At 44.2% G+C, this 26,351-nt stretch overlaps 1 protein-coding gene across 2 annotated transcripts in view; it reads right to left on the bottom strand.

Annotated features, from left to right (window-relative positions):
• Positions 1 to 25,748, bottom strand: part of LOC125301670 (RNA-binding motif, single-stranded-interacting protein 2-like) — a 53,440-nt gene extending 27,692 nt beyond the window's left edge. The window contains exons 1-2 of one of the 2 annotated variants that reach the window (XM_048254337.1): positions 25,508 to 25,748; positions 9,454 to 9,620 (exon numbers count right to left, since the gene is read on the bottom strand). In XM_048254337.1, coding sequence (XP_048110294.1) covers positions 9,454 to 9,620; positions 25,508 to 25,579 — 239 coding nt within the window. In that variant the 5' untranslated portion in view covers positions 25,580 to 25,748. The remainder of the gene's footprint in view (positions 1 to 9,453; positions 9,621 to 25,507) is intronic. The other variant, XM_048254336.1, reaches the window with a different exon arrangement.
• Positions 25,749 to 26,351: the final 603 nt, after the last annotated feature.

The following is a 26,351-nucleotide window of genomic DNA, read 5'->3' as shown; positions in this document are numbered from 1 at the left end:
GGGGATTGAGATGGGGAGAGACAGAGTATACTTTGGGGGGGACAGAGTATAAGATGGGGATTGAGGGAGACAGAGTATACTTTAGTGGGGATTGAGGGGGAGGACAGAGTATATACTTTAGTGGGGATTAAGATGGGAGGGACAGAGTATACTTTAGTGGGGGGGAGACAGAGTATACTTTTTTAGTGTATACTTGAGATGGGGGAGAGACAAATTATACTTTGAGTGGGGGATTAAGATGGGGGAGGGCAAGAGTGATTTTGGTGGGGAGAACAGAGTATACTTTAGTGGGGGATTGAGATGGGGAGAGACAGAGTATACTTTAGTTTGAGATGGGGGTATACAGAGTATAGAGATGGGGAGGACAAGAGTATACTTTAGTGATTGAGATGGGGAGAGACAGAGTATACTTTAGTGGGGATTAAGATGGGGAGAGACAGAGTATACTTTAGTGGGGGAGAGACAGAGTATACTTTAGTGGGGATTGAGATGGGGAGAGACAGAGTATACTTTAGTGGGGATTAAGATGGGGAGAGACAGAGTATACTTTAGTGGGGGAGAGACAGAGTATACTTTGGGGGGAGATGCAGAGTATCCTTTGAGATGGGGAGAGACAGAGTATGGGAGATGAGATGGGAGAGACAGAGTATACTTTAGTGGGGATTAAGATGGGGAGGGCAGTATACAGTGGGGGAGGGGTATATGAGATGGGGGAGAGACAGAGTATACTTTAGTTGAAAAACAGAGTATACTTTGAGTGGGGGAGAGACAGAAAGTATACTTTTTAATTTGAGGATGGGGGGACAGAGATGGGGAGAGACAGAGTATATACTTTTAGTGGGGGAGAGACAGAGTATACTTTAGTGGGGGTATACTTTATATAAGTGGGGATTGAGATGGGGGTATATACTTTAGTGGACAGAGTATACTTTTGGGGGTGGGATGGGAGACAGAGTATACTTTAGTGGGGGAGAGACAGAGTATACTTTAGTGGGGATTGAGATGGGGAGTGGCAGAGTTCCTGATGTCTCAAGATGAGACCGAGTCAGAATGTGTTAGTGTTGGTGATCTGCGGGTGTTGAGGCAACAGAACACAGATGACAGATAAGTGTCTGCAAAAAGCACTGGGTCAGGAGGTAAAACCCACACATGCATGCACGCACGCATGCACAGATTGCACACACGCTTACACAGATTACACAGATTGCACATACGCATGCACTCGCACACACACACACACACACACACACAAAAACTACCAAAACAAATGCATGTACTGGCCAGCACCACACAAACACACAAAAACACAAGCAAATGCATGTGCTGGCCTTTGGCCACAAACACACAAACACACACACACACACACACACACACACAAGCAATACATACAAGGACTATTGATACCATAGATGCATATTGTCAGCATCAACACAGTAATCAGTCACAGTCCCTATTAGCACAGAGGTCCCCACACACACACACACACTGACATCAGTGCAGGGCATTGATTAGGGCAGGAGTGATTCAGGCCTAATGAGTGATCAGATGGGGTGCCCGCAGGCTGGACAAAGGGTATTATTCCAGTCAATATCCACATGCATTTACAAACACACACACACACACACACAGAGAGAGAGAGACCCACTGTGTGTGCCCGAGTCTTTGTGTATGTTTATGAGTTTCAGTGTGTGTGTGTGTTTGTGTGTGTGTGTTTGTGTGTGTGTGTGTGTGTGTGTGTGTGTATGTGTAGTTTCAGAAGATGCTTCTCAGTTGAACTTTGACCCACTTAATCACTCTGGTATTCCTTCCTCAGCGTGCTCAGGTTTTAGTTTCCGTCCTAATGAAGTTACGGCTCTCAGCTCTAGCATACCAGACTCATCTCTCTCTCTCTCTCTCAGCACACACACACACACGCACACACATGCGCACACACACACACACACACACACACACCGACTTACAGCTTTCACCTCAGGCTTCAGGCCCACTCACATTTCACACATACACGCTGACAGAGGGAGTAACACACAGACACACACACACACACACACACATTCCATACATGCCCAACATATGGTCTCGGTCTTCCTCTCGCACACACATAAACAGTATACAGAAAAAGCATACACTCATAAACACGTACATGCACAAGTTTGATTCTTCCCACATTACAAAACTGTAACACAGACACAAGTGTTCAAATGACACTAATTACACACACCTACTTCTCACCTTTCTATGCTACACCTCAACTTAAATGCACTTTTCACAGTCAAAACAGCATTGTTCTGCTTCTCTTTGGTGGTGCACTATGAAGCACATTTACAAACGTAAGAGCACATGCATGTACCTACATACACACACACACACACACACACACACACACACACACAGAGAGAAAGAAAGAGACACACACAAACACATTCATAAGCACACAGGCACACATACACAAGCTGCCACCTGTATGTGTGTGTGTGTGTTTGAGTGTGTGTGTGTCTCTCTTTTCTCTCTGTGTGTGTGTCTCTCTCTCTTTCTCTCTGTGTGTGTGTGTGTGTGTGTGTGTGTGTGTGTGTGTGTGTGTGTTGGTGTGTGTGCATGTGTTCGAGTGTGTATGTCTCCCGGTCACAGCAGACCTCCAGCCCCAGTGTTTGTCTTTCACTCTCCCCCACAATCCTCTGCTTCCTGTCGAGCCTCAAATTAGTCCCCCAACCCCAGCCCCTGCTCCACCTCCCCATCCGCCCGCACCCCCACCTCCCCTCCCCACCCCCACCTCCCCTCCCCAACCCCACCCTTCCCTCCACTGAGGCCTGGGAGGAGAAGGAGAGGGGGGAGAGAGGAGGCCTTTCCCAGCACGCTACAGAATTAGACCTGACCGAGGAGGCTCAATGGCCGCTCAGCCGGCCTTCTCAGAAGTGGCTGAGTTGCTCGAGGAAATAGGTACGATAACATCACCACACATTTGAAATCACGTCTGTGCTAAAGTGGTAGGAGTGCTTAAGGCACTTAAGGGCAACATACGGCCTGCGGGCCACATCCGGCCCGTGGGCTTTCCCTGACTGGCCCGCGTAAGGTCCGTGAAAGAACAATAGTCAAGAGCCTAGCATAGAGATAATGCATGCAAATCAATATCGTTGTTTTTATTTTGAAAGCGTTGCCTTTACATCGGCGTAAACCTTTCAAAGTTTTGTGTCTCTTATGTCTGCGTCGCTCACCACCGCAAAGGTTGTTAGAACGAACTCCTACTGCTGCTCGTTGGCGATACGAAGTGTTCATTTCAAAACGTTACTGGCAGATAGACAGTTCAGACAATCGGATAACCCCGTAATTGTAACCAAAATATGTCTGAGTTTATTTGCAAAGCTTATGTTAGCGAACTAGTATGATGCTACTACCCACAGGTTGCTTGAAGCCACAGAGCAACACACAGAGCAAGTTGACCAATCACAGTTATGTGCATAAAGTTAAAGCAAAAACATAGCCTACATTTTTTTAAAATAGTTTTCTTTGTGCATGTTGATTAACTAATGACAGCCTACTATTGTCTGCTCCACATTTTAAGTAGTCTAATTCTGCATAGAGTTAATTTAATGATGGTAATGATTTAATGATGAAATATTGCTGAGTGTTGATGAAATGGTGGCAACAGCCCTATCGGTTGTACTGACTCCTTCACATTTTCATGACCTAGCCTAATTATATAGATATTGTAGTACTTTTTTATATCAGTCTTTGAAAACTGAAGAAAAAAAAAATGTCAATGTCAAAAAATCATTTTCGAGAATGAGGATTAAATACTGGACATAGATTAAATATTGCTGTTTTTCCTTTGTCTCTCTCACATTTTCATCTGTTCTGACGACTAGTAAACAAAACCATATGATTTACTTAATGTTATACAAGAACAGAATAGAATTGAACAGAATTGAGTTCAGACTTGAGTTCGGTATTTTGGGTCCGGCCCTCCTCAACAGTCCCAGTTTGTCATGTGGCCCCTTGGGGAAATTAGTTGCCCACCCCTGGCTTAAGGGTGTGTGTGTGTGTGTGTGTGTGTGTGTGTGTGTGTGTGTGTGTGTGTGTGTGTGTGTGAGTGTGTGTGTGTGGGTATGGATGTGTATATGTACGTCTTGCCGTACTATTCCACAAGAAAAGCATTTAATAAAACAGAAAAGGAGTAAATGTGAGATACAAGGGGGAGTGCGAAAGCAGGAGTGAAAAAGAGAACAGGAATAGGTGTGAAAACACCATCACCCTCCACCCTTCAACCCCAATCCAGCCCACACTTTCAACGGGGGAAACTGGGGTGGAGCCCAACTGAAGGAAAGAGTTTATAATGGAGGAAAAATGCAGAGAGACAGACAGAGGGAGAGAGAGAGAAAGAGAGGGAGGGAGAGAGAGGAGAAAAATGGATATACTCAAAGGTGTGATCATGATGCCAGTTTAACTGGCATACTGCTGCCTACATTATCTCAGCAGTGATGACAGGATAATGACAACCTGGCAACAACGGGTGTGTGCATGTGTAAATATATATATATATATATATATATATGTGTGTGTGTGTGTGTCTGTGTGTGTGTGTGAGGAAGAGGAGATGTGGAGTGTCACACTGGCGCGCACTCTTCCTGGTAGGGGTGAGCTGGCTAATTGCACCTTGTCTGCAGTGCCAAGCGCCAATGAAGGTCTGCCGAAGCTCAACTTTTTTTCTTCTTCTACTTTTTCTCTTTCCACATGCTAAAAATGTCACAAGGGACACGATCTTAGGGTGGAAATGCCGAATCAGCATACGAAAGCGGTTCTGTATCCTCCATTTAATACACACACACACACACACACACACACACACACGGTGCACAAACATGCACAAACACACACAATGGCAGAAAGGAACCACTGCAGTGTTTCCCACAGAATTGGATTCAATTTGTGGAGGTAGCTGACTTGGACAACGGGGTGTGGGGGGGTGGGTTGGTATTAAGATCGTCTTGGTAGTGTATAGGTCTAATTGAGTGCCTGTCACTTTAACACGTTTGAGGGACCCAATTGTAACATAGTTGAAGGCTGCTGATGTATGGATGCAATTCATAACGTTTTCTACATAGTTAAAGTAAAGGTTCACATACTTCTCCTTGGGACAAGCACTTTTGAATTTTGGAAAACACTTTTCCATTTACATCGGGATTATGCAAACATTCAGAGTCAGAGTCAATAAAATGAGCCCTTCAACGAAATTGACAAGCAGCTGTAAGTAGGCTAAGCATGCTAAATTCGACATCCAAACAGTATTCTAACGTTAGCTTTGAGATACTGCTTGATTTCATAACTTAACTTAGTTTAGTCTCTTCAATGTAGCCTACTATGTTGTGATCAGACCTTAGCAGAGTTCACTTCAATGCAGCAGTTTTGAACAAATTTGCACAGCATGGTCACGATGCTAAGCGGATTTAATAGCAATTTAGCCAGATGTCTTCTATGCAATGCTTCTAGGTGGCAACAACAATCCTTCAACAATCGTGAATATTTTGTTAAATGCACATACAGAGGAGGGGCAGCGGGCTACGAGAGAGAGCGGGGCGGGGCAAGAGAAGGCTGCGTGCGTAAAAAGCGCAGCTCAATGGCAATGCAAGGATTTGACCTTATGTTTAATTTAAATTAAATTAAATTAAATTAAACATAGAATATTAATCCGTGTCGCCCCGCCACAAATTAGTCAATGTATGGGAAACACTGCACTGCACACAGAGAGCTGGCAGACACAAGAACACACACCGCGTTCTCACACTTTCCATTCACTCAGCGGAGGCTCTGGAACAGCCTGACATGACACCGGGTCACCAGACGTATCTGGCATGGCGTGTCACCAGACGCACACCGTCTCCCGCCTCACTTGTCTCTCATGGCCTACCGCTCCGCCAGCGTGAGAGAGGGAGAGAGAGAGAGAGAGAGAGAGAGAGAGAGACCCCGCCAAGGGAGCCTGAGAAGAGCACTGACGCCCAGCCAGCCAGCCAGCCAGCCAGGCAGGCAGTCAAGCAGACAGATAAACACACTGGAAAGCATGCAAGCAGGCATACTAACAGGCAGACAGGCAAGCAGACAGACAGACAGACAAACAGACAGATAAACGGACAGGAAAACATGCACATACTAACAGGCAGGCAGGCAGGCCGGGGGTGGAAGGGGTTTGTTTTCATAGAGAAAAAAAACGAAACCGTTACTGGAAAGTGGGATGGGCCCAGACACGCAGGGCATCAACGCGCTCTTTGTTAGCCAGAATCCATAGGATGACGGAATGAAAGTACGAAGTGGACAAGCGGGGTGAAAAGAAGAGCTTTATTTGCCTTGGTGGAGGATTCCGAGGCGACAGGACTTCTTTGATTTGTGCGCCACTTTGTGTGCCAGCAGAGGTGCCATTTCTGTTCCTGTGCCACCTTCGCCATCTCTGCCAACTGAAGTATTGTGGACCAAATGCTTCTATACACATCATTTCCCGTCTCTCCCTTGACGTAACCCAGAGCAAAAATGTGTGTGGTTATGTTGAAGGTGGAGAGAGAAAGCTTTTGTAAAAGCCATACATCTTGGAGTAATACATGGAAAAAAGATTACAAGAGAGATTTAAAAAAAAAAGGGACTGTTGTTTGTCATTCTCTCTTTCTCAAAATCATTTCTCTCGTGGGGGAGAAATGAGAAAAGAAACTAAAGCGAGAGCAAAAGGAGGCGGCAGAGATGCCAGAGAGAGAAATAAGGACATTCAGAGAGACATTTGCTAGATGTCTCCTGGACAGCACAGAATCTAATCCACCTTTCTGAGCGAGTTCCAGCTCACATAGCGTAACTGGAGAGTGGCAGTCTCAGCTTGCTCTCTGTGTATACAGTGCCCGTGCACGCACACACACACGCACACACACACACACACACGCACACACACACACGCATACACACAGCTGGCTCAGAGACCAGGGCAGCGTTAGTCTGTCTCTTCAGGAGTATTAATGACGGATCTAGAGCCGTGTGTTTAGAAAGCTGGGCTGTTTGGATCGATATGAGAGGAGCAGCGCTGTCTTGACTGCACACTGCCTGTCTCCCTCGACTTCTCTCCCTTTTCTGAGAAGGTTATGCTGGGACACGGCGAGAAGCTGTACCCCTCGCTAGGCCTCCCCTCTCTCACTCTCTTCCCACTTTCCCCTCTCTTTCTCTCCTTCACTCTCGCTCTATAGACCCTTTCAACAATGAAAACAAAAACAATGCTTGAACATTCTATTTGGTTCCCAATCTACTTCCTCTGCATTAAGATAACATATGGAATGTTAAAACGGAAGCCTTGTGGGGCCAACTATGATGCTGATAATGGAACTCTCTTGAAAGGGTCGATAACTTTCCTTGGTTTCTTCTCACTGTATCCTGAGCTCCATCTCTCTCTCTCTCTCTCTCTCTCTCTCTTGGCATTTATGTGGTGATATGTGGGTATGCCTTGGGGACTGGAGGGGGTGGGGGTGGGTGGGGGGTGGGGCTACACTGTAGTGTTTTAAGGTGTTTTGATCCATGCAATGGTTCAATAAAGGGGTTTTAAAAGTCAAGTCTCTCTCTCTCCCTCCATCTGTCCCTATATCTCAACCTTATTTTCAATTACTCTGGCTTTCATGAAACCTCTCCTTTTCTCCTCTTCCTTTGTTCTAGTTCTCTTTTTCTTCGACTGTCAGGCTCTAAGAAATGGATTGCCTCATCTTTTCTTTTGTGTCTGGGGATTTTGCAGAAATATTGTTCCTCTAATTCTCCACCCATTACTAAAGTTCCAGGCGGCATCACACAATCCTCCTAAGCAGGTCATAGGTGATTTAAGAAGCAAGTGATTTACTGCCTTTTCCCTGTAGTCTTTCACTGCATTAAAGGTAGTAGCGCGCGCACACATACACACACAGGCGCACTCTCTCTCTCTCTCTCTCTCTCTCTCTCTCTCTCTCTCTCTCTCTCTCTCTCTCTCTCTCTCTCTCTCTCACACACACTCACACTCTCTCTCTCTCTCTCTCTCTCTCTCACACACTCACAGCGATATGCAAACTTACATTGCACACATACATAAATGTACCCCACAAACCTACTGAAATAACCTCTTTATTTCTGTATTGCTGACATAAGCATGTTATTGATGATGTTTTTACCATAGAAACTGCCCCAATGGGATGTTATATCATCTTCTCCTAAATTTACAAGGACATTACGGTACGTACACTGTTTGACCATAGTTCTGCTTTTTTGAGGCATACTTTGGGATTGTCCAGTAAACAACAACAGACAGAGCTAGTGAGAGAGAGACAAGGAGAAAGATGGAGAAAGAGAGACAGACAAACAGTAGTGTTTCTCTCTGACAACAGAATGCAAATAGATGTAGCACCTGTGTGTGTGTGTGTATGTGTGTGTGTGTCATCCTGTCATGGAAACCTCCCTGAAGCCAAGCAGACAGAGGAGAGCCATTAAGAGCTAACAGCACACACTATGTCAGCACACATCAAAGTGTTTCCCTGTTGAGTCACAGGAGCAGGAAATAGCATGGTGGTGACATGCCTGTTTAGGTATCGGACACTCCTCGCAAAGTTGGCAAATGGGCCTTCGCAAAGCCTGGTGATGCCGACAATGCTCCCAAAGTTGCCATATTCTTAGAAGAAAAGCATGGAGCTTTTGCAGTTCTTCAACCAAGGATTGACAGGAAAAAATCTAGGTTCTTAAGTTCAGTATAGGGCATTAAGTAGACTACAGTGAAAAAGATTCAACAGCAATGATGACTTGAAACCCTACCATATTAATGGTTGTAGCAATGGCTGTGATCAACACATTAGCAAAAAAGCTATCTAGGCCCACACATTGGTTGTTAGCTTGGTTACTAGCGTACCACTGGCAGCACATTCCTTTCACTTCCTGCTTTAATTTTTGCCTGTAATTTTTGCACATAAATCACAGCTAACCATCGCCAGAAAACAGCACAGAACACTAATCCCTAAGCACTGTCGAGATAAGACTGGTGAGAGAAAAGACTGGTCACATTCTTAATGAGATGAGCCATGTCAAACGTAAAAAATGGACCATAATTAGCGCCAAAATCATACACTTTTTCAAATATCTCATTTTGATTGGTATTAATGAGCAGCAACACTGATAAGAGGGCACTGAACTGCACAGAATGCCATGTTGACTGAAGAACAAATGTAATATGTTGGTACGTGGAAGGTGGATAAGACAATCCCATAGCTATCTAGCTAGTACTTCCTGGAAATGGAGTCCACCCAGTAGCAGCCCATATATCAAGTTAGTCTCCAGGAGCTCACATAATTAATTTGTCTGGTTCCTCATAGCAATATGAAGGCATGCACAGACTTCTTGGATTGTGGAAACTGTTGGACAACTCACCTAGCTGAGCCCTGAGCTTCGAGCACGCAACGCATAAACCTGCTAAAATGCACTTACGGTTGGCAGAGTTTGACCAGGTCCTGGTCAGTGGTGCCGGGGTGAAGGCCACGGATGTAGAGGTTGGTCTTGCTCAGCTGTTCCCCTCCACCAGCGCTGCTGGTGCTGCTACTGTTGGTGTTGGGACTAGGCGGCGCCATCTGGTGGCTGGAGGACACATAGGCCTGCTGTGGAGAGATCGGGGGAGGGGGACAAAGGGTACTGGTCAGTACATTATCCCAAAGATAAAAAAAAAAAACATATCAAGAGGATCCAGTGGGCTAGCTTGTATTGTTTCATAACTAATGTTGAAGATACATTGTCTGTTCCACATGGATTGATAATGGAAGAAGTAGATAAAACATTTTAAAATTAATTTTAATTGTTGTCACTTATGAGGGACAACACTAGCCACTATATTTTTCAGCAACCCTGTGTGCTGCTAGCGTAATCAAATCAAATCAAATCAAAATTACATAGAACCAAAGACCTGGACAAAATATGTGCTCTGTCACCCATACAATGATCAAAGCAAGACATCAAAACCACTCAGAGATGTGCCATTAATATAGAGATGTGAGAAATAACTAACTACCTTCAACATGAAGCTCTACACTTTGAAATGTCCCACCTGGCTGATGCATTTGTCAGCCTGAGTTATTGCTGCCCATGTAGGCCTACACATTCCCCCTAATCTGTAGGGTACAGCATGCTCTCAACGCCTGCTGAACTTTCCTGACCTCCTGATTTAAAGTCACTTATTACAAGGCACATCAATCAGACTTACATGGGCTGAGAGACAGACAAGGCAAGAATGTTTTTTTTTTTGTCTTTTTAGGAAAATCCCGGAATGTGTACGGAACAATCTGTCCAGTTATTGGCGGCAGTAAGTTTCACACGGCACAACTGTTTGCTGAGGCCTTTAGGGAATAACTGTGGAAGGGTGAAAAAGATGCTCACCCAGCAGTGGTGAAGGCCGCAGACTTCCCACTGCTTCCACTCCCCACAGCCGTGTGTGCGATATCTAAATCATTGACTATCAGCAAAAGATTGCATGGAACAATGTAGGGTGCTGGCTTATGGCTGTGGGCGGGCATGTGTGCTGACCTAGTCCACTGCTTGCATATCCACACACACACACACACACACACACACACACACACACAGCTCACTGTTTGGTCCCTCTGGCCTCACTATGACCTCTGTGCGACCTGTCCCGCTTAAAATGCTGACTGAACGAGAGCCGCTGCTTTCACACAACGCTGTGAAAACATAGTGGCAGCAACTAGCTTGTGGGATGGTGTTTGGAGAACCTTTGGTGGTGTATTACACGAGAAACCGAGGTGGGGAGGGGGGAACAGATAAACAAGAGGATTTAACCAGAGTTTACTCTACGCTGCCGCACCACTCTGCCGTTCCAAAACTATAGCATAATGCTACACTGCTGTTCTCGAAAAACGAACGCTTGTCATGTGAAGTTTCTGAGCAGTGCAACCTCTTTCAATAGCTGTTTCAAGCTCTTGTGGCTACCACTAGTTTTTGAGCACTCCAGAAGCAAGGTATGGACACTTTCTTTTAGCAAACAGTTATCTCCGCACAGTCCCTGCCACACTGCTTTCATCTCCCTCCAGCAGGGGTTAAGCTACAAACACTCCTCTCCCTCGGCGGCACACAGGCCATTGTCTCTTTCAGGGCTAAGAATACCACACGCTGACTGACGCATAAACACGACCAAGCTGTCAGACCAGTGTCACTGAACTCCGACGATCAAAAACAAAACCACAAATGACCGCAGGGGAGTTCAGCTCAGTCCACTTTCGAGTTTTGAGTTCGAGTTCGAGGTCCAGGCGTTCAAACGCACGCGGCCTCGCCTTGGCTTTGTGAGTCACAGGAGCTAGTGAGTGCGGAAATGAGGGAATTTCACTCGAAGTCACCAACAACAATGATCCCTTTGAAAAGGTCCTCCCAAGCCTTCTAGACATACTCCACCCCCACCCCACATCAACCAAAGCCAAAGGCTGGTTAAAAGCCTAGCATGTAGAGCACAGCAACCACGCCGCCTCCGTAACAGCCTAGTCCATGCTATCGATACGATTGACATCAAAGAGCCGAGGGGAGGGGTTGAGAGGAGGGTTAGGGGTGGCGAAGAGAAAATGGGCCTCACTTTCAGGTTGCCAATAAGCAGTTTGCTGACGCTAGCCAAGGGCTCGGTTTACTTTCACATCCTCTCGAGCTGAGAGCAGAGCGAGGAGAGAGGGAGGGAGGGAGCCTTCGCCTCTTCAGCCATATTGACTTTGGCCTGCCGTTTTCTCCGACAGGCATTATTAGGTCCGGTCCGGGAACCGTAACTGAGATTCTTCAGAGAAAATAGAATTAAGCGCGGGGCTAGACTTAATCTGCTGCGGAACATAGGATTCTCGATGGGTCATGCTGCTGCGTCTCCTGGTTGTACGCTCAATGCTCATTGTGCTCCTCTCAAACTGTGTTGTGTCCTGAGCAAAACCAATCAAACCATGTCTCAAAAAGCTGGTTTAATCCTTTACCTAAGCTGATCTACTGAGCTATACTGAACTGCAACTCTTCAGTCCCAGTCTTAGTGGGTGAGAGCCTCAGCCAGCACCATGTTCAAGCACACCCAGTTGCTTCTGTGCCTGAGAACTGTGATCACCATGGAAAACTGCGTGGTGCAAATGGTTGGAATGCAGAGACAAGAGACCCACCCAAAATTCACATAAACTCTTCCGCTGTGTTCCTGCCTCAGACGTTACATTTCCCCGTCTCGCAAGGGACCGAGGGAGAGGCTGCTGCATAGGTTCTGGACAACGACGGGAGATAAAACTATACGGTCAGGTTAAACAGCCCGGAACCCACCGCACGGCTTTGGGGTTGGGCAACCTAACCAAAGAAAAATGTCTTCCTCAGACATGAGGTCCAGGAAGACGGACCAGGGGATGGTGTGGTGGAGTGGTGGAGTTCCACCCTACGCGCTCATCAAAACAGTTTGCAGACTATGACTGTTACTGGCCTCTGCCATGTTTCAGAATAAGCTTTGTCTTTACAGCACTTTGAATTGCTTTACAAAAGTGAATAAGACAAAGATGTAAGAGTATAGTAAATTGGTAAAACAGACATACAGTATAAAAATAAATAAAGAATGCTTGTAAAATGAATCTTTAAAAGAGATAAAGGATAAGATAAATGGATCAAATGAGTAAGCGTTGGACTGCATTTTATTTAACAGTATTATTCTGCATGTTCAAGTCTCTAATGATCATGCTCATACGAGTGTCAGTGAAAATAATCCCCACAAGATGGGTATGCTTGTTCAATCTCCACAGTTCCACGAGTCACAATCCCCTGACACTGGTTCTACCAAATAACATTTACAAGAATAAAGACATAAAAACACCCACCTAAGAGATCCCCCCCCACCCTCACATCTTCAACCCTCGGCACTTGAGGGCTCTCCTCTCCAAGTTACTATAGAGACCACACTCTGTCTCCTCGCTCGCTCGTGAAGAGGTTCAGGCGAGGATGAAATATCCAATTAGAGCTGATGGCCCAGGTCAGCCCCGAGGTGCCACAATGGGTAAATTTGTTCTGGGGCGCCAGGGTCACAGATCACACTACGCCTGTGTAGGGGATACCCCAGTGGGGGCCCCAAGAGGGGGTGGGGGCTTCACGGGGTCCCACTGAGAAGAGGTCCGATCGGGCTAATTACAACCCCATCCACAAAAGGAGACCGTGCTCCACTTTTTGTGAGGCCTTGGGACACCTCTTTGACCCCTTTCTTTCGATGAGGTAGGAACTTAACCGCCTTCACCCTTTTTTCTGCAAACCTCCCCCCACCCAAACTCAGTGCACACCCATGCCTCCTTTTGAAGCTCATTTGGGGAGCTTTAATCCCTCTCTTCCTCTGATGGACATCCAGGAAGAAAAGACGCACTGTGTTTGCTCAGAGTGCTGGATACAATCCACATGTACCAGCAAATTAGAGCACAAAGGTGGTATAAAACATGCAATGTAGTATGCACATTCATTCAGTGCAATACATTCCTATTTTAGGGACCTACAATATAAAAAAATACATATTTTAAAGTGCAGTTAGGAATATGTAGACATTCCACAGTGTTCATTATTCATGTATTATTATACGTTATTACAAATATTCTTAATTTTGTAAAGAAAAAAAAAGGTGACCATTAAGCTAATAATGGTTGTTAAGTGGTGCTATGTGGGAATTGGTTATGCCTGCTTCTACTCACTATTTCAGCTCCTCTTGCTTGTTAAATTGCTTGTGTTACATATGTTTGGCAACATGGTCTACATGGCAAATAAAACCAATGGAATGCCTTTGGCTTGGCACTCAAACATACTGCGCATGCACTGACACACCTGTGTGTACACTCACCTGCCTGAGACAGACAGACAGACAGACAGACACACACACACACACACACACACACACACCATGGGAAAGTAATGAATTCATACTGAAAGCACGTCCACTCAAAGTTAGCCTGTCTATTAGGTGTTTGTTGAGCGCCAGTCGTGGGAAACTACAGCGCCCGGCTTTCCCACACGTTTTATGAGGACTGACACACACACACACACACACATCTAAACATACATTTACCATGCCAAGATATAAAGTATATAAAATGTAATATATGGAAGAAATAAACTGAAATAAACTGCAGGATGGCATATTTTGATGATGATAGCTAATAAATGTGCCAACATCTTTGTGACTAAAATGCTCATCATGCACCGTCTGTTGCCTTGTGATTGAATCAAAATGCCACACAGCAATGAAACTTACAGTGGTTGAGCTTAGCTAAGATATGAAGAATCACAGGATAATATTGTATTGTCTCTGTTATTGACAAAAATATGCCAACGGATTCAGATGTGAGCTACAAATGCATAAAAGCACCAGGCACCAGGCAATTGTATTGGCACCACTAGTGCCAAGGGTATATAAAATGTAATATATGGAAGAAATAAACTGCAGTGTATACCAAAATAAAACCCATGTTATCAAGAATCACAATCATACACAAAGATAAAGTATTGTATTGGCACCACTAGTGGGAATTCCTACCCATGTTTCTTCACAGATAAAACACACAAACACACACAGATATCCCTACATTTCCTCCACTGCCTACCTTTATCCAGAAGTGCTAAACTAAGTGTCAGTGGTTACAGCAGGTAACAGCTGGGCTACACCAGGCACTGGGCTGCAACAATTGGCTTCCTACTCTAATGACTGGAACTGACAACACCACACGCAGGAGTGGCACACCCATTCAAAAAATGAAGACCAGTCCCCTGTCTAGTTTTACACGCTTATACACTAGTTCTGTACACTTCTTTCTAGTTGTGTTCCTGAAAAGCAGTTTGGTGACATTCCATGACCTGTAAGAGGCCATATATAGTTCTTTGAGCTGCACACCACTAAAAGGCCTGGGGGAAATCATTTCTTGTTTCATAACTTTGGAGAGAGAGAGAAAAATAACAAATACCATGGTGCTCCCCTGACCTATAGAACACTGAAATAGAAGCCAGTGGGACTCAGCAAGCTTTTATTGGCTGCTCTGGTCTTAATTAAGACTCAGGAAATCCAGGCGCTCAATGTCAAGCATCTCAGGGTGAGCTTACGCTTCTAAACACCAAACATATCCACCCACCCACCAAACGGGAGAAGTAGAAACTGTATCTTTATCAACTTCAGAAAGCAAATTATCAGACTAAGAAAACAGTGCTCTCACATTTTGAGAAATCTATATATCTAACTGTCTGTCTGTCTGTCTGTCTGTCTGTATTTAGTTCTTACAATCTGTCCATTGCCTTTACGGTGTTTATATGATGTCTCCCTCTCTCTCTCTCTCTCTCTCTCTCTCTCTCTCTCTCTCTCTCTCTCTCTCTCTCTCTCTCTCTGTGGGATTTTTCTGTTTTGAACCCCACCTGCCAGTAATAGGATTCCTGGGATGCTCCTGAAGGTATAAGGCAAAGAACTCCATAGTCTTTTCCCTGACCTCACTAAACCCTGTATCTTCAGCACACCTGTTCCACCCCCTTTTTTTTCATACACTGTCTCACAGAAACACACACACACACACGAACACACACACACATGCACACACACACACACACACACACACACACACACACACACACACATACAGATAAAAACACACACACACACACACACACACTCACACACACCTATAAACACACACACACACACACGCTCTCACACACACCTATAAACACACACACACACACATCTGCCCAGCTGGCTCTGGACAGTTACCATCTGCTGCTGGCTGATCTGGCCGCTGAGCGCCTGGCTGGCTTCGTGTCAGGCTGCTTGACTGCTGGCTTGAAGGTGAGGGTGGAGGAGTGGCAGTGCACAGCCCAAACAGGCTGAACACACAAACACACATTTATATTTTGCTACTTAAGATTAAAATGACAGCCATTGCCAAAACCCAAGTAATGGGCCTGCATCTAAAGAGCAGTTCACCGACCACGTTTCAAAAACCTATACTAAACATCTAAATGTGTTTATAAATTAGACTTAGCGGTGGATACTGCTTTACGACTGCATAATGCCTGCTTTTATACTCTTTTATACTCTATTTATAGTCTAATGTCACACGAATGCATCATCACCATGGTTTGCATTGCTGCGTTACATTATAAGTTATAACACATGATGACACTGCATTATTTAATTTCACTTGACTACCTTGGCCTTTGCCTTCAATCCAGTTCCACCTCACAAATAAGGTTAAATAAAGAGGAGCGTTAACTGAGGTTCCCATGACAGCCTGTCATGCCCGCACGAGAGGCAGGCAACCAGCAGGCGCGAGGAGGGGAGAGAGAGATGGAGGGAGGGAGGGAGTGGGGGAGCTGCAGACAGACGGAAGAGAAGCTTGTCTCTCTGCGGCCGTGTGAAGAAGGACAGGGCATCCTCTCCCGCTGTCAGACAGAGATCCTTATCAGGAAGTCGTTTTCATGACCCATGCCACATTCCTGTCAAGTGACGGGTGACGGACCTCAAAGAGAGAGGCGGCCTACACGTCCCTGGCACATCTCTCTTTCTCTCTCTCTCTCTCTTTCTCCCTTCCTCTCTATTCTACCCTTTCTGCCTCCCACTCACTGGCTCTCTCTCTTTCTCCCTCTCTTTTTTCCTCTCCCTCTCTCACTTTTATTCTCTCTTCCTTGCTTTCTTTTTTTCTCTTAATCTTGATAAGTCGTTCCCCTTGGCTGTCTGTCTCACTGCTCCATTTCTCTTTCACTCTCTGTTTGGGATGCACCGGTCCGTCTTTTTCAGTCTCGATACCGATGCCTGGGCTTTGTGTATCGGTCGATACCCGATACAGATCCGATACCATTGTGGACTTATTAAAATGTATAAATTATTAAATTTATAAATCTAACAAGTAAACATAAAACACACAAATACATACAACACTTTGCTCCCGTCAAAAACAGCTTTGTGCAGATAAAAATCCCATGCTAGTGATACACAAAATGGTTCACACCACTAATCACCCATGACTATTTACCCATACTGTCCGGTTTCCCCACGAGAACCTAGGAAGTTCACACTGAGTTTGAACGAGTTTGAATTGTGGTGAATAAACTGTATACAGAGTTGTATGGTGCATGTTTCAACCGATACAGGGGTACTTTTTCTCCACAAATGCTTTCTTCTTCTCCGCAAATGCCTTAACATTGTTTTCTAGTCATTGCGCTGTCAATGTCTTGTACAACAGACGTGATTGTTGATGTGAAAGCTAATATTTTGTCACTAGCAACCTACATCTGTCCTCTGACAAACACAGTTGCATTTTCAGCTCTGAACAGACTCCGAACTGCTCTGTTTTGGGCATAGTTGCTCCACAACGGAACAAGTCCAGACCGAACTTCTAGACCTCAAATTTTGTGGGCGGGGCTAAGTTCGGCTGGCTTCCATGCTAAAGCATTTCATATTTTGCCTAAAAATCCAACAAAAACGCATAAAGATCATAATTAATCTATAGCAAATGGTGGTTAATAACATCATGAATAGTAAACCAGAAATATAAAGCCTGGCAAACTGTAAAGACAATAATATAGCCTAATGAAAAACACTAAAAGTAGCCTAAAAGTAAACACTAAAAGTAGCCTAATAGTGGCTCTTTGTGTCCCTGTAGAGGTAAGTCTGCGTCTCCCCATGACTTACAGTGTGCTTGGGCACAGAGAAATGGCAGACGTGCCATTGATATGCTTTAGACCAGGCCCAAATCTGCCTGGAGTGGAGTCGGGTGTTACTTTGGTTGAGGTGCCACTGGTTCCTTTGCTTTGATCAATCCTGCTCTGATTATACAGACAGAGAGCTGTTTTCTTATGGCTACAAACACAAATGCAAACACATGCACACACACACACACCTGTGTGCATGTACACACACAGACACACACACACACACAACTTGCTAAGCTAACAATAGCGGCCAGTGACACCAGCGTGCAGGGTATCAGATAGCTCTCGGTCAACTGTCATCCCTAACAAACCGGCAGGCAATCTCTGCCAACACGGTGTCTCATTTCCACTCAGCCCGTTCCAGAAACCACAACCCCCACCCCCACCCCCCCCCCCCCCCCCTGCCCCAACCCACTCCCACAATCCCCTCCGTCGCATCGTCTTCCAGCCGTTCACCTTGAGTTCCCCCGCGGCTTTGGCACAGGCGGGGGGGGTTAGTATGTGGGGGTTTGTTTTAAATGTTACATGTCGCAGTAGAGCACACACTTACACTCTCTGATAAACCTCTAGGGAGCTCGAGGGTTGGGGGAGTTCAGGGACACCTCAACACATGTAAACCTCACCGCGCACCATCACCACTCCTGCCTCTACCTAAGAGCTCAGTACCTCAGATGCTATCTCCATTCTACATGCTATCTACATCCTAGGGGCCTACTGGTTAGCGCTTCGGACTTTTAACCGGAGGGTTGCCGGTTCGAACCCTGACCAGTAGGCACAGCTGAAGTGCCCTTGAGCAAGGCACCTAACTCCTCACTGCTCCCCGAGCGCCGCTGTTGTTGCAGGCAGCTCACTGCGCCGGGATTAGTGTGTGCTTCACCTCACTGTGTGCTGATATGAGTGTGTTTCACTAATTCACAGATTGGGATAAATGCAGAGACCAAATTTCCCTCACGGGATCAAAAGAGTACATATACTTACTTATACTTATACTTCCCTCTACACTGTGCTACTGAGCATATAGGTTTGATATGTTCACATAAAATAGTTTTTACTGTGATGTGACAAGTGTTTGTGTTCATGTCTTCCCAAATCATACAAAACATGTTTTTGTGTGTGTCAAAAAGTGCAATGATATTGAATATTAATGTTTTCTGATAGAGATCTGTGATTTTTTTTCTGTCATATTCTCTTTCCCACCTACACAACAAATGTGTCAATGTGCCTTATAACCTCAGATTTTTGTATTCTTTCTCAAGTGGAAAAATAAAATAAAAATAATGCAATGCCAAAAATAGGATGACAGGTTTATAGGAGAAAATGGAACAAAAAGAAAGAGGTCATTCAAAGTTTACAGTAAGTGTCTGCTCAGTGACAGCCAGAACTTTAGTTCTAGACAGTCAGAAACTAAAATATGTGAGTGCTTGCATACAAAGAAACTGTCATCAGTGACACATCTAAAGCACATAAAAAAAAAAAACCTCACATTTCCGAACAAATCAAACCTGGTGCTGCTACTATTCTCATTCTGATACCTTTGAGTCCCTGTAACGAGAGTCATGACCAGCCGTTTCTGCATCATCTAATGAAACACATAAGAAACCACAAGGACAAATTTGTTCTTCCAACAGCTCAGTGAGCACACTATTGGTCATGAAAGCAAACATAATCACCTCACTTGTGCATAAACGGGTATATCAGGGGCCCTGAAACCACATGGCAGCTCTTCGTCTTTTCAACATGCACATTTCTCACATTTCCCAATGGCACTGTTGAAACATTCTGAACCGGTGGTGTATCGCGTTGCTATAGAGTGAACATGAAGCGAGCAACACATGCCAGACAATAAGCTTCCCCATCTGCAGTCTGGATCTACAGCCTATGGGCCACCAGATGAAATCTATCCCATGGCACACTGCTAGCTTTCTGCATGTTGGGCGAGCCTCCCCTAAATCCTATTGTGAAACGTGTCAGGGAAGGTGTTGGGTGGGGTTATGTGGTGAGGAGGGGGAATTTTATGGAATTCCAAGGCTGTTGTGAATGACATTCTGGAATCTCCAGAGTGTGTGTGTGTCTGTGAGTGAGGGCAAGAGGGTTGCTGTTGAAGGAGGTGTTGGGGGTAGAAATTAAGTTGAAGGCGCAGGCTTCGAGCTAGTTCTGGTTTTAGTTATGAAGAGGGGGGGAGTAGATGTTTGACAGCAACAGTTTGATTCAAAAAGGCTTTTGGTGGGGGAGTCAAGCCGGGGGTATTTAAAATTCAAAGGCATTGCATGTGAAGGGGGTGCTTCTGCAGTTCTACCCTTGGGGAGTGTGCTGAATGAGCTATTTGTTAGCCACTGAAGGACACTTAACATCCGTCATTTGTGTTGCATGAGTAGCACGGCTCCTCTTTTCCGTCGGCCACTAACCAGCAATATAAAGGCTGGGTTTTATTCACTGACCTTCATCTGAAGGCTTTCCCCCTCTCTCTTTCTACTCTCATTGTTTACATGGTGTAGGCTATGTGTGCTCTGCCAAGAGCAGAAAGCACAGCTACAACATTTTACTCCCTTTTCAATCTTGAACACTGACGGTTTCACCCAAAAAAATCCAACAAAAAGCAGCAGCAAGTGATACAGAAGTGTGAAAGTGTGTTTCTAATTATCACCTGATTATTGACAAAGTCAACATCCAAAAAACATACAAAATGTAATATTTGATATCTTACTGTAATAAAAGTACTCGTGCTTGTCAAGCGTTAATGTTTGCCTCTATCTGGAAAGTCTACTGAACAAAATATTTGAAGAGAGCAAGCCCTGGAGAAAGTGTATAGCAACAACAAGCAATAAACCCATATGTCAATGGCTGGATGACTGTAACAGATGACTCAGCATTTTTTGCTTTACTGAGCATTATTGGCTGATTTGTCAGTACATGTGTCAAATCAAATTTAAAACATTAACATGTAAATGCAGTATCATACTGTAGTACACACACATTTGACATTGAATAATTACTGTAAAGTTTGTGGCTCAAACCATGATATTCAGACTGTCTGATATTACTTCAAATGGATATAATAACTTCTGTCTTTGCACTTTGATTTAAAGCTATGCTTATTTTCTATCTTCATACTAAATCTTCTTAGTCTTACATAAAGTCAGCACAAATGTAGAACAAATTTTCATATGCCTTTTTACACTATCATTGGTAATTGTCTGTGAACAACAGAGATGGTTTGGGGAATTGTATTTTTTTTTTTTTTTTTGGTAATGTATTTTCAAAGGCATTGAGGTAACCAAAAACCCTGAGCCATCTGGTTCCATAATCACTTCTCACACATACAAAGGGCCTTTCTCAGCCCACACTCCATGTTTATTTTGTGTTCCCCTTTTATTTACTTTCATGGCACAGGTACGGGAACAAGAGACCTGGCATGGGAAAGACAGACAGATAGAGAGAAAGAAATGGACAGATAGAGAAAGGGAGAGATAGGATGAGATATGCAAGGAATTCACCATACACACACAGACGGGCGCACACATCCACACACACACACACACACACACACACACACACACACACACACACTTGACCTCTGAGTGAACTATCTCTTCTCAACAAATCCAATTTCTTAAATACTGATAATGGTCTAACCAGAACCACACAATAGTAGACTTGAAAAGATAAGCTTTTGAATCTCAGTCAGAACTATCTCAAGTATTAAAGACTTCCACCTGTCATAAAATAGGTTCCGCAGCATGGCCATGCAGAGGAAATAAAAGCAAGCTGAAATCTCCTTTAGTGTCACTTTGCCCCCATTTTTGCTCATTCTTCTACTCCATCCCCTCTTTGATATACATCATCACGTTGCGCCTTTCATCATGGAGAAACTCAGGCTTCACTCAGCTCTGTTTCATGCCTTCATCTCATCTTCTCCGCATCTGTACATTTGAAAAGCTGTATCAGATGTGTTTTTTTAGGGAAGCGAACCAAGGTGGTGCAATAGCTCTTTGAACTCCAAAGTCACTCTTCTTTGCTGTAAGTTCTAAGTGGATGATGCAATTAAGGTTCTGCCATCCAGAACCATCCAGAGATATCCTGGCCTCAGGAACTGTCGGTGTGAAAGCTAAGGACCCTCAAGAACCAATCTGAGTGAAAGGCTCTTTCTAGCCATGAATACAGCAGACATAACACATCTGCTCAATAGTTGATAGTTAAAACTGACTGAATATTTTCCTCCTCCAAATATGCTATGTGACTTGGTAAAACATAAATATGGCAGTTAGAGCTGGGGCACGACTATATGCGCTATGCCTCAACCTGCTGGATAGTTATGGATAGAAAAACAGACTTCAGGCATGGGCAATTGCCTGTTTTCAAAGATGGGGTAAATGGGGAGGAGAGGGAAAACATACACTAACTGTCACCGGCAGCTGAACCAATAGCATGGCACCATTTTTCTCTCCATCTGTAAACAGCATAGATGATTTAAAGCTACACTGCTAAGCTTCTCTCTTCTTCTGATGTATTGGAATGGATGTGGATAAACAGTTAACCATTCATTCCAGGACGATAATTAGTGAGTGAAGATTAACTATCTTAATTTGATTAAAAATATTATACATATGGATAGAGATAGAGGGAGAGAGAAAAAGAGAAAGAAAGAAAGAAAAGAAGAAAGAAAGAGAGAGAGGTATGCTTACAACTACTGCCTTAAATTCTAGACAATCCCAAAATTGTATTTATAAACATGCAGAGCTAAAAAATCAAGTGACTGGTTAACAATCCCAAAACTGTGCACAAAAAGTAGCCCAATTGCCCATTTCTACTAAAACAAATCCATTTGCATTCATATTTCACAGTGATAACTTCCCCTGTAATCAATGATTGTAATCAAATGATTTTCAGAAACTGCCATTACCTTTCCCAGGGTACCGCTGCAGTCTCCTGCTATGAGTACCACAGGTGTCTCTGCAGTCCAACAGGGATTGGGCATAATGAAGACACGGCTTTGGGGGAAAAAAAATCAACTGACAAAACTTTCGATGCACCAAAAAATGCAGTTGTTATCCCTATGCGGCAAAGTTATTCCAGTAGGATCCACCACAACTACAGGGTATTTTCAGCTATACTTGGCGACTAATCTCCAAGGTTCTCTATATTATTTCATTGTCCGTAGACATAAACAAACATGTTTGTACTAACAATGTCGGTCGGTGGTAAAAACAGCACGTTTCCGAAAGAAAAAAAACTAACTTTAACAATACTGCCAATACTACTGCTTCTGTGTCCAAAGAAAACCTCTGTGTCAAACTCTCATTGTCCATAAAGAATTGACCACTGAGTTGAGATCTCTCATTGGTGTTTGTTTTACAAGACAAAAATAAGCAAAGGCTACAGTAATGACCCATGGCTTATTTGACTATCTGGAGACCTTGGTGAGACATTCCGACCTTTCCGTACAAAGGTTGATGTCAGACTACAACAACAGCCAGGACGCAGGTTGGCTTATGACACACCTCCCACCCTTCTGTACAATACAGTGGATCACAACATAGCCTACAATTACAGGCTTTAAGCCAACTGCAACACCTCGCCTGGTTCTGTTCAACACCGTAAGGGTGAATTACTGATGCCCGATAGCAAACAAAAACACAGGTAGTGGTTGTCATGTGGGGGTGGATATACAGCAGATCTCACACTAGCAGGGTAGACACCTGAATACATACAGATATGCCAAAGAGGTTTTCCCAGGCATAAAGAGAAGTTCAAGTTAGGTCAAACTGATGCAAGTGTGTGGACGCTTTGTGTTAGGAGACCACCATCTCCAAGCTGAATACATATTTAATGTGTAGGGGGTAGTGAAAGAAATGCCCTTCACTGTGCATCACTATGCCAAACTGAGAATCAGACAACACAATATAAACTTTTGAAATTATTTATTTTACTTTTTGAAGACACAACAACTCAAACATTTTTGGTCATTATCTGTGCACTGAGGAATTATTTTAAATAGGCTACAGCTTATTTGCACATGTCAGTGTGTGAATACTTTCAGATGTCCAATATCTGTAACTTTAAAGGACATTGATGCTAAGGCTAAATGGAAGGTGCGGAGTCACCCTAACTCTACGGTTTCAAATCACAGCTCTCCAAATATTTATCCGTGACGATCGAACACGGTGACACTCGTCCGTTGTCAGATGTCGCAAATGGACTGTCAGTGACGCAGCCAAATCGAAGCACTAGATGCGTGCGTATGCAAACAACCACACTCGCACGCACAAACACACGCACACACATACACACACGCACACACACACACGCACACACACACACACACGCACGCACACACACACACACGCGCGCGCGCGCACCACATACACGCATTTACACACGCGTAGGTCTACTCGCCTCCCAAGGAGCTGTCCTAATGATACTCTTTATTTGTCCCAAGGTAAACACACACTGTTGCTCAATGGGGCCATGAAGAGGGCAGAGCAAAAGAGTTTCGCATAATCTAAAAAATTCAAAGCAACCCAGGAAACTCTCAGACAAGACACTGAAATAATGTGCACTAAAGTCTTGTGCAAACGCTGAGAAGGCAATGCGACAGAAAAAGTCAAAAGGGTGTCTCATTAATGACGGATCGGAACTAGAGACATTTGCATTCCTTACCATCTGACATAATTATCAGTAAAATCTGACGTCATGTGGATAGGTGCAGTCTACTAGTTTTTCATTTTTTTTGGTAGGCCTATGGCTAAATTTACTCCTGCTCCATAAATAAATTAATTTGAAATCAAGGAACAGAGATGGTTGGTTTATTTGTTGCAAAATAAGAATAGTTTTTTCACAGTTCTGTCTTGACAAACTGGAATGACGCTAAACATCTGTTTCGGTCATTTGTTCTTCACATCACCAACACAACAACTGTTCTTAGAAAATAAGCCTAAATTATGGACAAGGACATGAACAAATGGAAGAAATGCAAGCCTACTCTGACACAAATCGATTCTGACGGAAACAGCGCGATACAACACAGGTAGTAGGTTATGTAAGTGTATTGCTGGGCGCTGAGGTAGCATGCATTAACAAAACGTTAGTGGTGATTTAAAAATACGAGTTCTGTCGTATGCAACTTTCCATGATAAAGCCCATCAGAGGTTTTGTGTTGAGGTCAAGACCAACTGCTTTTTCCTATTCATAATTTCGCAGAACGACAGTCATCGTAGGTCGTAAAGGGATTTGAGGGGTGGGGCGTCTTTCCACCCTTCACCAAAAAATATTTTTAAAAACTTTGCCCAACTTACACGGTTTATTCGTCTATCGCGCTTTCATTTTATTCCAACATGGTCTATCGAATACATCGCTAGCTTATCGTTCCTCATGTCTTCTCTCTTTCTCACTCTCTTCACAAACACATACACACAGACACATACACACACATAGCTTTCCACCGTTTCCTCAATAACTTCGAAACCGTTCATTCTGCCTTATATCTATGTGCAAGAGTCATTTTAACCAAGCCAAGGCACCAGAATAAAACTTGCTCCAAAGCCCGGCCAACATTTCGCACAAGCTATTGCTAGGTCTTTTCGCCGAGAAAATTTAAAAGCACATCCACACACGCACATACCACGGTGGGGGTGCAGCACAGTTAAGCAGCAATGTTCTCCACGAACACTTAAGTTGATTTTTGAGCGGCCCCGCTCGTTCAAGGACACTGCAGTTTACTGTCATACAGAAAATAGCTTTCTGTCGCGACTGATACAGAGGTGCGCCCCACCGGGTAACCGGGAGCGGCCAAAAAGACAAAAACATCCATTCGCTTTACCTTTTTACTGTTTCTGTTGTTGTAGCCGTTGTATGGATTGATTCCAGTCCTTGGCGGGACGGAGAGCAGCATTTTTCTCAGCGCTATGTCCGGAGCGGCGAGTACTGCCAAGGCTGCCAGCTGACGTCAGCTCGGGAAGTTAAGCTTGGAATCAGGGGGGGGAGCGATTCCAGTCCCGCCGCCGCCAGGGTTGCTGCCGAGCGGCCTGGGTCCTAGCGCCACGGCCAGGCAACGCGATAGTAAGCCAACCCACGACATTTCACTATCAAGTGAGGTCCAGTGAAGGCTACTAGTGACCTAGTTCTGAAGCGTGCACTGGAACATACGAAGTTAAACATCTCAACGTTTCTCAAACGTTTAGGTTACGTAGGCTAAAACCTTTCTTAAGCATAACATTGAAGCCAATCGTTAGACGTAGTAGGATATACAATTAAATGTATCTTATTTGTCTCAATGACAATGTTTTATAAAAGCAAAAGAATAAGGTAGGCCTAGGCTACGGTATTTTCATTTCTACATTAATGCGCACGTGCTGTTTTTGTGCGTAGCCTACTTCCCTAGGTGGATGCATTTATAATTGGGAATTATAGGCTATCCAATATGTTAGCCTACTTCAGTTATTTTATTGATAGAGCCTTCATTTTGAATTAGTCTTTAGTAGTCTACACATTTCAGGCCATTATTATATGGGGCATCCCCTAGAACAACCAATCGAGGACATAATGTGGCTCTACGTCTACGAACGCAGTATGTTCAGTCTCAAAAAAACTATTTGGGATTTTGAATCCCTATCTCCCTCTACTGGATGGAGCAGCTCGATTCCACTGATAAGTGTCTGGAGTGA

Source organism: Alosa alosa, chromosome 10, assembly GCF_017589495.1.
Source record: "Alosa alosa isolate M-15738 ecotype Scorff River chromosome 10, AALO_Geno_1.1, whole genome shotgun sequence".
Classification (NCBI taxonomy): domain Eukaryota; kingdom Metazoa; phylum Chordata; class Actinopteri; order Clupeiformes; family Clupeidae; genus Alosa; species Alosa alosa.
The sequence above is the reverse complement of the archived record's forward strand: the minus strand, read 5'-3'. Positions and strand labels throughout refer to the sequence as shown.